The sequence below is a fragment of the Nicotiana sylvestris genome, chromosome 4 (genome assembly GCF_000393655.2).
Source record: "Nicotiana sylvestris chromosome 4, ASM39365v2, whole genome shotgun sequence".
NCBI lineage: Eukaryota > Viridiplantae > Streptophyta > Magnoliopsida > Solanales > Solanaceae > Nicotiana > Nicotiana sylvestris.
In genome coordinates this window covers 70612832-70626736 of record NC_091060.1, presented here as the reverse complement: position 1 = coordinate 70626736, position 13905 = coordinate 70612832, and the positions used below count along the sequence as shown (strand labels likewise).

General features: G+C 36.6%; 1 protein-coding gene and 1 pseudogene across 1 annotated transcript; one reads left to right on the top strand and one right to left on the bottom strand.

The window, feature by feature from the left end:
- Nucleotides 1-6397: 6397 nt before the first annotated feature.
- Nucleotides 6398-9963, top strand: LOC104229879 (small RNA degrading nuclease 3-like; annotated as a pseudogene).
- A 1418-nt stretch (nt 9964-11381) lies between these two features.
- Nucleotides 11382-12823, bottom strand: LOC138889680 (uncharacterized). Its single transcript, XM_070173015.1, has 5 exons — nt 12560-12823; nt 12333-12446; nt 12223-12246; nt 11884-11940; nt 11382-11744 (listed from the first exon to the last, which is right to left on the bottom strand). The coding sequence occupies exons 1-5, from the start codon at nt 12821-12823 to the stop codon at nt 11382-11384; spliced, it is 822 nt and encodes a 273-aa protein (XP_070029116.1).
- Nucleotides 12824-13905: the final 1082 nt, after the last annotated feature.

The window sequence follows — 13905 nt, the reverse complement described above, 5'->3', positions numbered from 1 at the left end:
ACTGTTTAAATTAATTATTGTATACCAAAATAGTATATAGTATATCATTTTGGTATACAATATAAATTTGTCTTTTGTTGCGCTAGTTCAACTCAGTTTCAACCAAAATTCAAAAATTTACTCCAAAATTTCCACCAAATTAATTCAAAGTTTGGCCACATCTTTAATCAATATTTCAAACACACTCCAGTCATAATCACATCGAAACACCTACAAATTCAATAAATTCAATTATTGAGTTTCAGGTTTTAAGGTCCTTCAGTGGTGGATTTAATTTTTATTATAAATATTCAAAAATAGCATTAACAGCAAAATCTACACATCAAGGAATAATGTCCAACGAATTTCAAGAAAACACCAAGAAAAGAAAAAACAAGAATTAGAAGAAAACAAAAACATCAAAATTTCTTGTTTTTTCCTATTGTTTGGTACTTACTCCAAAAGTGCAAAGAATAGCATAGAAAGACCAGGAAATTGTAAGTAACGGAATCCTAGAAAAAAAAATCATAGGTTTGAGACCACCTAAATCCCTCTCTTTTCACGGTAACTTGATAGAAAAAATTGAAAATTTTCAAATTATTAATCTAAAAAAGCAGGTAAAAGATAAAAAAGGAAAATATGGTGTTGCGACAATGGTATGTGAATATGGTGCATTGATGGCCTCCTTTGATGGTGGTTTTGTCCATGGGGAAAAGGGGCGTAGGAAGTGGTGGATGAGTTGTAGGTGGGAGGTAGGGTGAAAAGAAAATGATAAGAAGAGGAAAAAAAAGGAAAAAAGATTTAGGCCAACTGGCCTTTTCTGGTAAATAAGCATCTTGGTTATAGACTAAACTAGTGTATTAGCCCACGCTTCACGTAGTTGAGAAAAAAATAGTAAATTTATGAATTTATCATTTTGTATAATTAGTTGTGATAAAATAAATAAAATTATTCATCATGTATATGCATTAAAAAGTAATTTTATAACTAGTAAATCAAAATTATGAGTATATTCATTGTATGTATGTATTACCCAATATATTGAAGTTAGTTCTTTCTATGCAATGTTTTTGATGTCCAATTGATCGTGTGTCGCTCTCTGTCATTAATTATTCGTGTGGTACACCACTCTTCATATCTTTCTATTTTCTGGAACAAAAACAATGTTATTAAAACTATAATAACGGCATATACTTCCATAACTATTTAACAACAAATTTTATTAGTAAAACTATATACCTGATAACTTTGTGTTATATTCTCTTGATTAGAATCATTATGTTATCATCAATTATATCTAGTTCAAATGATTAAAAAATACTGTTGATTGAAATCTTATTAATATCATTGGTACCCGTAAATCATGCTTAAGGGAGAAAATATTGCCTTTTTGATTTTGTATTTTGGTGGCTCCTTGAGAGCAAATTGAATTTCAAAACTAATAAATAGCCGATCTTTTACATAAATTAATAAAAGAGGCATAGTTGACTAACTTATTTAATGAATCTGTATGACTATGACTTATTTCTCCCCCTAGAAAATCATCCTTCAAATAGAAGATGCAAATACGACCTTAGACACTGCGTAAGATCATTTCTCCCCCGTGACCCTGTGCAAGCGCCCATCTTCCTTACCATGCCATGCCTTAGCTTTTCCATCCCTTCTATGCTTTTGCTACATGTTGCCTTTGCGGTGTCATGGACGCGTCAATGCCATGGTTTTTGCACCTAAACCACATGATGTAGTGCCACAGTCCATGCCCATCTACATATGCCCATGTTGGGCAGTCTTGCCAACATGATGCTAACATCCATCATAGGGTTGTGCCGAGGTCCATCATGTAAATCCCTCATCACGCCCACGCAATGTTAGATTAACCATGCTGAGGGGCTAACAAACCTCCCCCACCAGATAAGTTCGTCGCCCTCGACGAGGCAGAATCCAGATACGCCAAGATTTCTTCTTTAAATTTCCGTATAGATGACCCTTTCTCCCAAGTCGTATCACACTCTTGTTTCCCCGTAACATTGAACCAAGAACTCTATCCTTCAGTTCTTTTTTCTATAACCCAGCGTACGGTGATCCAAAATCTTCTCAATGGTCTCCCCATATTGCTTATGCTCTACTGGAGGAGCACATTCAAATACCGCCCTTATTGGATCTTCAGCATCTTCATAAAACGGTTTTAGGAAGCTTACATGAAAAGTTGGGTGTATTTTGAGACGTTCCAGCAGATTCAGCCAAAATGTCACTTCACTGTAACGACTTAGTCGGTATGTATTATACATATGTATTTGTCATTACGTGACTTGCCGGGCTGGTTGGTATGGTTTCGGGGAGGTTTTGGTGTGAATTGGGATACTTAGTCCCAAGGTTGGAAGCTTAAGTTGTAAGAGTTGACCAGAGTTTGACTTTTGTGTAAATGACCCCAAAGCGACGATTTGATGTTTCCAATAGCATTGTATGATGATTTTGGAATTAGAAATATGTACGGATTTTGATTTGGATGTTCCTAATTCGTCTTAGCTTAAATTGGCAAAAGTTAGAAACTTAAAGGTTTGAAAGGTGATAAGTTTGGCCGAAAGTTGACTTTGTAGATATTGGGTTCGAATTTTGGTTCCGGAAGTTGAAATAGGTCCATTGTGTTATCTCGGACTTGCATGCAAAACTTGAGTTCATTCTGAGTTGATTTGATAAGGTTCAACATGAGTTTTGTGAGTTGAAAGTTCATTAGGTCCTTAGGCTTGAATCGAGGCGCATGCAATACGTGGTTTTGATGTTGTTTTATTTAATTTGGGGCCTCGAGCATGTCCGTATTATATTTTGGGATTGGATGGGGTCCCGGAGTCCTCGGGTGAGTTCCCGAATGGTTTCAGATCATTCCTAGGTGTTTGGGAGTTGCTGGTGTGTCTGCAGTGCTTCGAGATCACGGAGCTAGGCTTGCGATTGTGTAAAGGAATTTGGGCAGCTAGCGGTTGTTCTTCGCGATCGCGTAGGTCGGGACGCGTTCGTGGTGTATTGTGATCGTTGGCCTTTGTGTTCGTGAGGGGGCCTCGCTTTAGCGCAGCGTTAAGGCTGGGGAAAGGTCGGAGCTACACCTTCGCACTCGCGAGACTAGGGATACAATCGTGTGACTAGGGATTCGGTCCCGAAGGTTTAGGTCGATGAAGGTCACGATCGCGACAGTTAGACCGCGTTTGTGAGGGGTATTTGGGAGTGGTGTATTTTTGCTTTAGTAACCGCGATGCATATGCCCGGGCTGATTATTTAAGTGCTATATTTCGAAGGTTTTGGTTAGATTATCACAATTTGAGTTAGAGAGCTCGGATTTGGGCGATCTTGGAGCACTGCAAGAAATTTAATTTTTAACGATCATTTCTTAACGAAGGGACATAAATCTGGTCGTTATAAGTGTATTTATAGCAACTAAATTTTTTTCCAGTCGTTAAAACTAATTTTTAGCTCAATATTAACGAAGGGATAATATTCGGCCGTTAAATATAATACAGCCGGTCGTTAAATAATTATTAATTAAGAAAAGGAGCTACCTTTTCCCTCATTTTTCCCACATTTCCGCCAAATCTCCCACCCCCCAGAAAAAGGAAAAAGCCCTAAGACGTCGACAATTCTCTAAATAGTTCGTATAAAACTAAAAAGCCTGAAACATCGACTTCTCTAACAGTTTCATCATAAACCTCAGTTTTGAACGAATTAGCAGAGAACTGCTACGGCGAATTCAAATAATTAGAGAAATTGCTCTACTCTTTTTTTATGTGAATTGAGTGATAATTTCGCTAGAAAAGGCATCTGAACTAGGAGCAGGGATGAGAGAGGCCAGAGAATAGATTGTGATTTGACTCCCCATCTGTTGAGCGATATCTGTTTTTAACGAGCAACTACTATATCTCCTGCCACGATTAAATCATCTTCTCTAACCGTGTATTCTGATTGTCAATTTTGTGTTATCAGTTTCACTGAGTGCCAAGTATAACTGTCAAAATATCGGTCCTCCTAAAATTAAAGTTGATAATTTTTAGCGGTTGCGATCACACTTGTATGTATATGGATGTTGTTGTTCCCTTTGGTGAAAGAATGACACAAAATACAGAAATTATTTCTATCTATATATTGATGGGACAATAAGATGAATCAATGTGTTAAACCAAAATGGACAGGAAAAGGGGGAGAAATGTTGTGTTTCAACTAGAAGTAATCTAGAGAAGAGGGTGGATGCACTGTCCTCTTTTGGTCCTTTCCTCCATTATAGCTTATCTAATTATACAACAGCCTTAAGGAATCCTCATAAGCTTATTATATAACAACTATGATGGAAATGACACTAGTAGAAACTTTGTGATGAGTGACCAAATAAGCATCGATGCAAGCTACTATGCATTGTACCAAAATGTCATACTCATTCGGGATTGATTTAGAAGGGGTGAGGAGGTATATGAGAAGACAAAAAAGGAGAAAAGATTGGGAGAATGCGTAAAGTTGAATGTAGTATGATGGAGTCTTTTATAGGCATACTTTACAATGTGTATATTACATTTAGCCGATGTGAGACACTAGTATGTGCACTGTTACTTCTGTACGTATTTAACTTGGTCTAAGCCTAGCTATCTTCCCCCTCAAGGGGTGTGTGTATATATGTCGTATGTACCACATTTTGTTTCAACCTACATATATAGTTCATAGATTAACAAGGAACTTAGTATGTAAGCAAGTTAGTCCTCTGACTTTGCTGACTTGGTGATGGTGTCTCTATGATAAACCGACTGTCATTTCTATATGCTTGGTTCTCTTTAAAAATACTGGATTAGATGCAATACGAATTGCAGTTTGATTACTGTACATAGTTGTCTGATTAATCTGCACAAACTTCAATTCTCGGAATAGGTATTTCATCCATATGAGTTCATCAGGTTAATCGTACTGGCCCAATATTTGCTTTAACTTGCAACCACATATTGTATCATGCTCTTTCAGGATGGATGGGCTAGGGACTAAATGCGCACAACTTGCAAAGCTAGTGTTTGATTAGCCTTCATCACCATCTTCAAGATCAATAGATTGAATCATTTAATAGGTTAGTAGATTGAAAATCCTATTTTACTCTGTGATGTATGAGATCGATTTACCACTATCCAATCTCGTCCTTTGAGTTGTTGCATAGCTGGAGAAACTGATTCTATGGTATCTGCTGCCTGCTTCTCACACTTATCATCTCTAAACCCATCAGTAACATCTAAGTATCAAGCTACTGCTATAGGAGTTTGTCAAGATTTGCCTGGAGCGTGAAGCACCTGAACAGATGTTTTATCCACATATATCTGCCCCTGTTCAAAATTTGATTGCTGCACGGTTTCATTAAGTTTTTCCTTACCCCAGTTGCTTCATTATCTCAACAAACTTGAGTACATCCTCGATCTGAAACACGATCAACAGTAGGGTCTTTAGAAATCTACTTTTTCCCCTCACAAACCTGAGACACCCTATTCACAGTTGTAGCTTTAGAACATACTGGTTTTTCAAACAATTCAGTAGGTACAAAAGCTGGTTGATCATGTACATACACCAACTGTTGATATGGGCAACAGAGGGCCATCACCAATGGTTCCTTCACTAATTGTTGTGTTTCTTAGTCTGCTCATTTTTTGTCCAACAATTTCTAGCATAGGTGGAGGTGCCACCATTGTTCTTTCTAACATTGTTATTTCCTATCTCCTTGACACTTGTTGTATACTAATATTCATTCCTATACAAAGTATATCATCTGCTACCCATTGGGAAGGCAGTACTGGTTCTGTTGTATATGATGGAGAAGGTTTGTTTGGGGTAGGGACCATGTTCCTAGTTATCCTCTTCTTCTTTTTGGACAATCTGATGGGATAAGTTCTCTTTTTGCTTTTAATTTTTTATAATTAGTAAGATGATAAAATTATCACTTTTGTTAGAGATGGAATAAACAAAGCGTATAGCAGATTCTTTAGACAAACAGAGAAAAATGTACACTCGTGACACTTCCTTAATGTTTTGGATTCTCAGTAGGAAATTTCAACACCTTTGTACCATCTGTTGCCTTAGGATCCTTCAAAGCAGCAATAGTTTCAGGAGATGATTGAGCTCGATTCCCATTAGGAGTTAGAGCATCAAGTACCTGCCCAGCTCTTTTCTCCTTCCGATCTGTTGAGAGTTGCATCTTAGATTGTTCAAGTTCCTTAGTGATCAACTGTCCAGCTGCATTAGCGTATTGCTCAACATCTATAATTATAGCAGTCCTTTCGATCAACCACAGGTGCTTTTGCATTCTTCAAAACCTGAGAACCCCTTAGAGCTGGGGCAAGAACTTCACCTGCTAAATATTTGGGGGCTAGGGCAAGGACTTCACCTGCTAAACCTTAGAGCCGCCCTAGCAATGGATTTGAAGATTGCCTCATCAGTGAAGAAAGAGGTGAATCTCGCAGCCGCGTAAAGTTGCAATTTTGTTGATTATACAGTAAATGCTCACAAAATTAACCTGTTTAATACTTGCCCTCGTTTAAATTAGTTTTTATGTACCCACTTTTGCAGGAGTTAAGTACAATTAGCTGGTTAAACGATTTATAAATATGTTCATATTTCTGAGCTAGTTTTACATTTTTTTTGTAGAACTAGACAATAATTAGGCTTTCCAATAGTGCAAATTCAAAATTTATGTACAATAGATAATTTCTAACAATTAGCTTCAGGAGGAACGATGATATGTAATTTCTCATGTTTAATTGTTATAAAAGGTTCTAGTCGAAATTGTCAAGTTAGCTCAAAAGCGACAGATGAAAGGAAGTAGCGGAGGGTGGAAAGATTTTTTGAGATCATATGACTAGAAGTTAGGGGTTAGCTTGAGTGACCCGTCCAAGAGGTCCGTTGATGATCTGCTTGCGTTTTTGAAGACGTTTAGTCAAGAGTATGACATAAAGGTGGTTAATATCGATTACCTCTTGTTTTCATTCGGTTAATTAGCGTAAAATAATGCTGCTACTACTAATGCCATAATGTCCCTTTTGTGCAGCTTTTTAAAAAGGTGTTTCAATGTTATTCCATTCGAGATGCTGTAGAGAAGCTTCAGAAAAAGTCCCCGGATAGTTAATCTGCGGAACATGTGAAGAGTATATTTTGGCTTCTAGTATTATTACGATTCATAACTGTGACATTAGGTTGGTTTTGTTGTAAGATAGTTGGGAAAAATCTACTTAAGTGGGTTGAGAGTAGCTAATTCATCTCCAGTCGCTGCTAATAGGTCTTATAACTTGTTTTGTTAGAATTTAACTGCGGCTATAACTTGTTCTGTTAGAATTTTACTACGGCTATAACTTGTTAATATATAGTTGATATTTGAGAGTGACAACCTGATGATCCGTGGTTTGAATACCAGCTACAACACATGCTATGATGAGTGATTTTCTCTAACCTTGGTGGGCGGAGTTACCATTGCCAACATATGCTTGTGGGCAAGACATGCTGCTCGATGGATTATAGTCAAGTTGCTCGCAAGCTAGCCGGGCATGGTGATAGAAAAAATTAAAGATAAAAATAAAAATTGGAATTAATATTCAGAATTATTGATAGCAAAATAGTTGCATGCTCTCCAATTTTGATAAACCACCCCCCCACTATACACACACACTTTTTTTCCCAACAACTTTTGTGCTTAATAAATTGATATTGTGGCAGTGCAGGGACTGATTCGTTTAACTTTTGAGCACCCTCAATATCCGACTGATTACTCATTTCCATCACACGAGGAGGTTAGACTAAATGAATTTGTGAATCCAAACAAACCAATTGCAGATTACAGAACTGAGATTACTGGAATAAACCGCTGGAGATTTAGATAAAGTTTCTTGTTCATTGGCTGATGTACAGATGTCCATGAAGAAGTTATTATCACATGTAACCATATTGATTGGCCACAGTTTACACAATGACCTTCGAGGTAAGCTGCATATTGCATCATAAGTGATGGTCTTTAATTAACATTCAAATCTTTGGTGCACATCTACTGGTAAATGGAATGATATGACTTCTATGATCACGTGTCTCTTTTTAATATCCCCAGACTTTAATGTTATTTCTACTCCCTTTTCTCTTTTCTTTCCCTGTCCTTAGAGTATTATGTCATGCTTTTCCTCAGTTATGTCCTTAGCTTCTTTTTGTTTTTTTGATAAAGCTCTGTTATGTTGTTCTTAATAGCTTTGAAGGTAGATCATGCAAGAGTGATTGACACATTTTATGTCTTCAAATATCGGGATCAACCTTCTAATAGAAGATCTTCTTTATGTAATTTGTGTAAAGTAAGCTGTGCTTTTTTAATCTTAGTATTTCTTTCCCATACTACGATATGTCCACTCTGTTGAATTGTTGGCCATATCAACCCTTACTTTGTATTCCTATTTTAGTTGGGAATTTTTAAGTGCAGACATTTTTTCAAATGCTTTTATCTGAACACTCCAAATAACTCTATTCGTTTTATGTTTAGTAAAATAGTTGTGCTACTTTTTTTAGCAGTCTTTATGGTTTGTCTCCCTGTTCTTCTTTTTCCAACTGTGGTTCCTTTTATAAACTGAAGATTAATAAGTATTTAACTATTTATCACAAGCTCTGCTTGGTGAATGCTATTGCTTACTTACAATAGTTTCCATATAGTCTGTCTTAGGTTTTGAACTTCGAAAGAAGGACTCTCCACATAATTGTCTGGATGATGTATGTACTGCAATGAAATTTGTTCTTGCCAAGATTGAACATGGAGTTGATTGTATCATACCATTAGTTCGTGAGGTGGTAATATCATACAGCCTTTTATTTTAAATTTTATTTTCTTTCTTGTGTCCTGATTATAAGATGGTCATCTACTCCTTTGAATTTAGGTGCAAGAGCCCAAGGTGGCAAAGCTACTTGTCCACAGAATACCAGTGGCTGTTCATAGTGAAGAGTTACACAAGGTTATTCCTGGAGACTTTACCATAGAAGTTAAGGTTAGGAGAATCTCATGCTTTTTTCTCTCTCATGTCATATAAATAACGGAAAAGGGTCAAAAGTATCCCTATCGTATGGTAAATGGTTTATAAAAGCCCCCCGTCTATCTATCCGTCTGAAAATATATAGGAAGTTGTTTCTAATTTTAAATTTACCCCCCTTAACGGAATTCCATGTCTGCATCTCATTAACTGATGTGGCCTTATTTCATTTGTCCACGTGGATCAGTGGGGCTAACATTTTCTTTGGGTATCTTTTTACCCATTAAACCGATCCGACCCATTTCTTTTACCTATGGGTTAGTCTTTTAACCCTAAACCCACATTTTTACTCGTCTTCTTCCCCAATTTAGAACATAGGTCATCTGTTCCCCTATTCCCCTTTATTATTCTCTAAAATTTCTCTTTTACAACTAATTAAATCTTGTCTTTTTCTTTCGAAATATCTGAAAATTCTGTCTCTTCTGGTTCGTCGCGTCTTTGTGGTTGTGGTTTAACTGCAAATCATTTTGTGGCTAAGACTCAATTGAATGGTGGTCGTCGATTCTACAAATGCCCTCGTTTTGACGATGCCTCTTCATGTGGTTTGTGGGAATGGCAAGATGAAGAGATGCCACCACATGTGACGATGCTAATCCATAACTTGAATACTTTACTGAAGTCAATGGAAGTTGAAAGAAATTATCTGAAGAAGATGGTGGCTAATTTGGAAGTTGTAGTTTCTGCTGAAAGACTGAAAATGGAGAAAATAATGGAAGAGGTCGAGGGAATTAATTCAGCAAAGTTACAGAAGGTTGCTAGGATGGAGGCTCAACTACAACATATGAAGTTGTTTATTTTGTTTTCTAGGATTGTCTTTGTGTTAATACTAGTTTTTAAGATGATGTAGTGTAGTTATGTTATGGTGTAGTTATGTTATGATGCAGAAGTTTGAAGTTTATGTATTATGTTTTGATGAAGTTTGAAGTTAAACCACAAAATTGAAATATGAAGTTTGCAGATGTTTATGTATTAGGTTCTGATTTTTTTCCTTTTTCTGCATTTGTAATGTTTATGTATTATGTTTCCTTTTGTAATTCTACATTTGAAAATTATAATGGTTCTCTTTTGGTATGAAATGAAGTTTGTTACCATTCTCTTCACTCTCATACAATATTTAAATTCTTCATTTGTAAAGGTGCACATGCACAGACAATCACAATAACAAATAGAAATCTCTTATAGATAGACAAGATAGACAAGAAGAACATTGCCATTAATCGGGTAGCAAATTTACATTGTTTCAAGATTTCAGCCCAACAAAATATTGCTATTAGACAAGTAAATGTGTGATCCAAAAACCTGTACCACTGTCACAATATTTACTTGTCTAAAAACCTAGAACATAAACAAACAACATGTACTCGAACAGTCATGCAAAAAAGGATTTTAATGTATATTACATTCATCATTTCTTGCTACACTACTCCCCCTTGCCCCTCCCCTTGACTCTTCTAGCTTTAAGTTTGCCAATGTTTTTCTCTTTCACACCCAACAATTGAGCTGTTGTCATTGCTTCCTTCCCCTTCCAGGTAGTTTTCTTTGGGGAGTATGGCAGTTTTGTTGGTTGTACTAGTGTGATCACCTGTGAATGGTATCTTCCTAGTGCCAGAATTTTGTTGATTCCTACACTGAAGTCTAGTCTTAATATCAGACACAATCTTAGGCCTCAAAACTGGGTCAGCTTCTGCACCAAAGTCTACTTGAATAAGCCTTCTTCTGGTCTGAATACTTTGACTTGGCATCTTAGTTGCCTGGGTGTCATGGCAGGATTGCTGACTTGGCTGTTGGGTGTCCTAACTGGATGGATGAGTTGGCTGCTGAGTGTTTTGACTGGATTGCTGACTTGGCTGCTGAGTGTCATGACTGGATGGCTGAGTTGGCTGCTGAGTGTTCTGGCTGGATTGCTAACTTGGCTGATGAGTGTCATGACTGGATGACTGAGTTGGCTGCTGAGTGTTCTGACTGGATTGTTGGTATTGTGCTTTAAAACCTGGAGTAGGGACTATAAAAAATTCTGATTCTTGGTCTTCATTTGTCTAAGTGTGGTCTTGCACTTTCTTTGACTATAATTATAATCAAATATACATGTTATCTTATGAGTAAAAAAAACAGATTGTGAGTATAAACAACAGATTGAAAGAATACCTTGTTGGATAATGGACAACTTCTTTTATTATGATTTGGCTGGCCACAAAAACTGCAAGTCATCTGAAGACCCTTCATAGATGTTGACCATTGTCTTTGCCTTTTCCTAGCTTCATCCTTCTCTCTTGACCTTTTCACTTTAGGTCTACCAACCATCTTTGCTAGTGGTGGTGGATCTATGGCTTGGTGTGGCTCAACTTTCTAGAATCTTTCACCTCTAACAGGCTGCAGTTTGTGCTGATACACCAACTGCCAGACTTGTTTGGAATACCACCAGTGAATCCCAAGTGTTGGGTCTTGTTTCTTATATAAGAGTGCCTTAATAGCATGAGCACAAGGGATTCCAAACAAGTCCCAAAGCCTGCATGTGCACCTTTGTTGCTCCAGAATCACTGTGTGCCTGTCTTCACCTTCACTTATTTCAAAACCCCTATCTCCATTAAAATTTTCCTTGCACTTTGAAGCCATCTCTCTATAATCATTGTATAACTCCATTGCATATGGGTTGTATTCACCTCTCCAACTGTTAACTTCTTCTGCTCTATCCTTTAGTTGATTCATCACCTTCAATAGTTAATCAGTAACATAGTAAATCAATAGTATGAAATCATTTACATAGTAGTTAGTCAATAGTAGTAAATCAGTAGTTAATCAACAGTAGTAAATCAGTAAACAAGTAGTTAGTCAAAGTAGTTAACTTCACCTTCACTCTTATATCTTCAAGCATCTTCACTATTGGCTTATGTCTAGCTTCAAGAATCTAAGAGTTGAAGGACTCTGTAAAGTTGTTGTCCACCATTGGGTTCTTACATTGGGTATCAAAGTAAGCTCTACATCAGGTTAATGGAGGATAATTCAGCAAGTCCCTGACAGCATCCTTAGAAACTTCACCTAACTATTTCAACATGTCCTTAAATTCCTCCTCATATGTGCTCCAAGAACACCACCACATTAACTTTTTCATCTCATCAGTATTCCATTTTTTGCTCCAATTTGCTTCAATATGCCTTACACAATATCTGTGATATGATTGTGGACATACATTCCTCACAACATCTAACACACCCTACACATGAAGAAACACTACATCAACAAAGAATGTGCTAAATGTAAAAATCTGCTAAATGTAAAAATCTGCATATGGTAACATACCTTCTGCATATCTGACATGAATGTGTACCCTTCACCATCTTTCAAGTCCAAAGAAGCCTTCAAGTTCTCCATGAACCTTTGCCAGGTTGTCTTTGTTTCCTTATCCACTATAGCCTAAGCTAGTGGATACACATGCTTGCAAGAATTTTGAGCAACAACAACTAATAATATCCTTTTGCATTTGCCTTTTAAAAATGTTCCACCTAGACCTATAAAAGGTCTCAAACCTGCTTTGAATCCACTCTTGAGGGCTTGGAAATAGACATACATCTCAAAAATCTTCTCTTACCTTCCTCCATTGCATCCTTGGATATCTGTATCACCACATCAGTACCAATGTTTGTTTCTCTCAACTCTTGAGCATATGCCTCCAATTTGTTGTACTCTTCCAAGTAAGAACTCTCCAATTTCTCTAAAACCATTCTCTTTACCCTTTTTAACTTTGAGTCACTCACATTCAAACTAAATCTATTCTCTAAATCAACCTTCATCTTTTTAATCTTAAACTTAGGATTATTTTGAATCTTTCTCTTAAAATAATGTGCTAAAGCAATAGGAGTAGCTATTCTGTTCTCAAAGACTTTACCACAGTCATGTTCATCCCTCCAAATTTTTATCTTTACCCCTTAATCTTTGCCATCCTTAGAAATAAGACATTTAAAGGGACACCAAATCTGACACTTATGTCTAAGTCTTCTCTTATCACTCTTATCTGCCTTAAGGCCCCTCATATTAGACACAATATAATAACCAATATCCTCCTTAGCTTCAGCAAGATCTTTGAAAGTCATACCCTTTTCCAATATTTTATACCTATCAAGGTTGTCAGTTACCTCACACTTCTTCTGCCTCTCAAAAAAACCTAGGGAATCACTATCTTAATCACTATCAACACTTTCAATATTTGTATCATCTTCACTACTATCACAGTTAGAAGCTACAACAATAGGTATCCTATCTATTGCTGCTATAAACTAGATAAATACAGGAACATTTACAATATCATCCAACAGGTCAACACCAAATAATTGTACATTAGTGAAACCATCATTAATTAGGGCTTGAATCTTCCTAATTCCTTCATCCCCATCTAACAAAAAATACCTCCCAGAAGGGTTAAGAAATATCAGTTGTTGTACCTCAACATATCCTATCACTTCTGTGTATTCTTTACACAAATCAATATAAGAGAGATGGTCTACTTCATAACCACTCAACACATGCACATCTCTCTTAGTATAAGACAACATAGGTTCCAATACCCACTTGCCCCCATAATTAAAATATAAGTTCACTTTATCCACCATTCATCGGATAAAATCACATGCAAAAACAATAAAAAAAGGGCAAAATGGGACCACATCAGCAGTATAATACAAAGCGACAATAAAAATATAAAGATATAAAACCCCACCATCAATTAATTATACAAATCGACAAAAAACATAGCTTTAGTATGTAGGACCAATACGATAAGGACCACCAAAAACAAAACTAACACAAAAAATTCTAGAAAGGTACAAAAAATAGCTCAGAAAAGATAAAAACATCACATGCAGCAGACATAAACCTG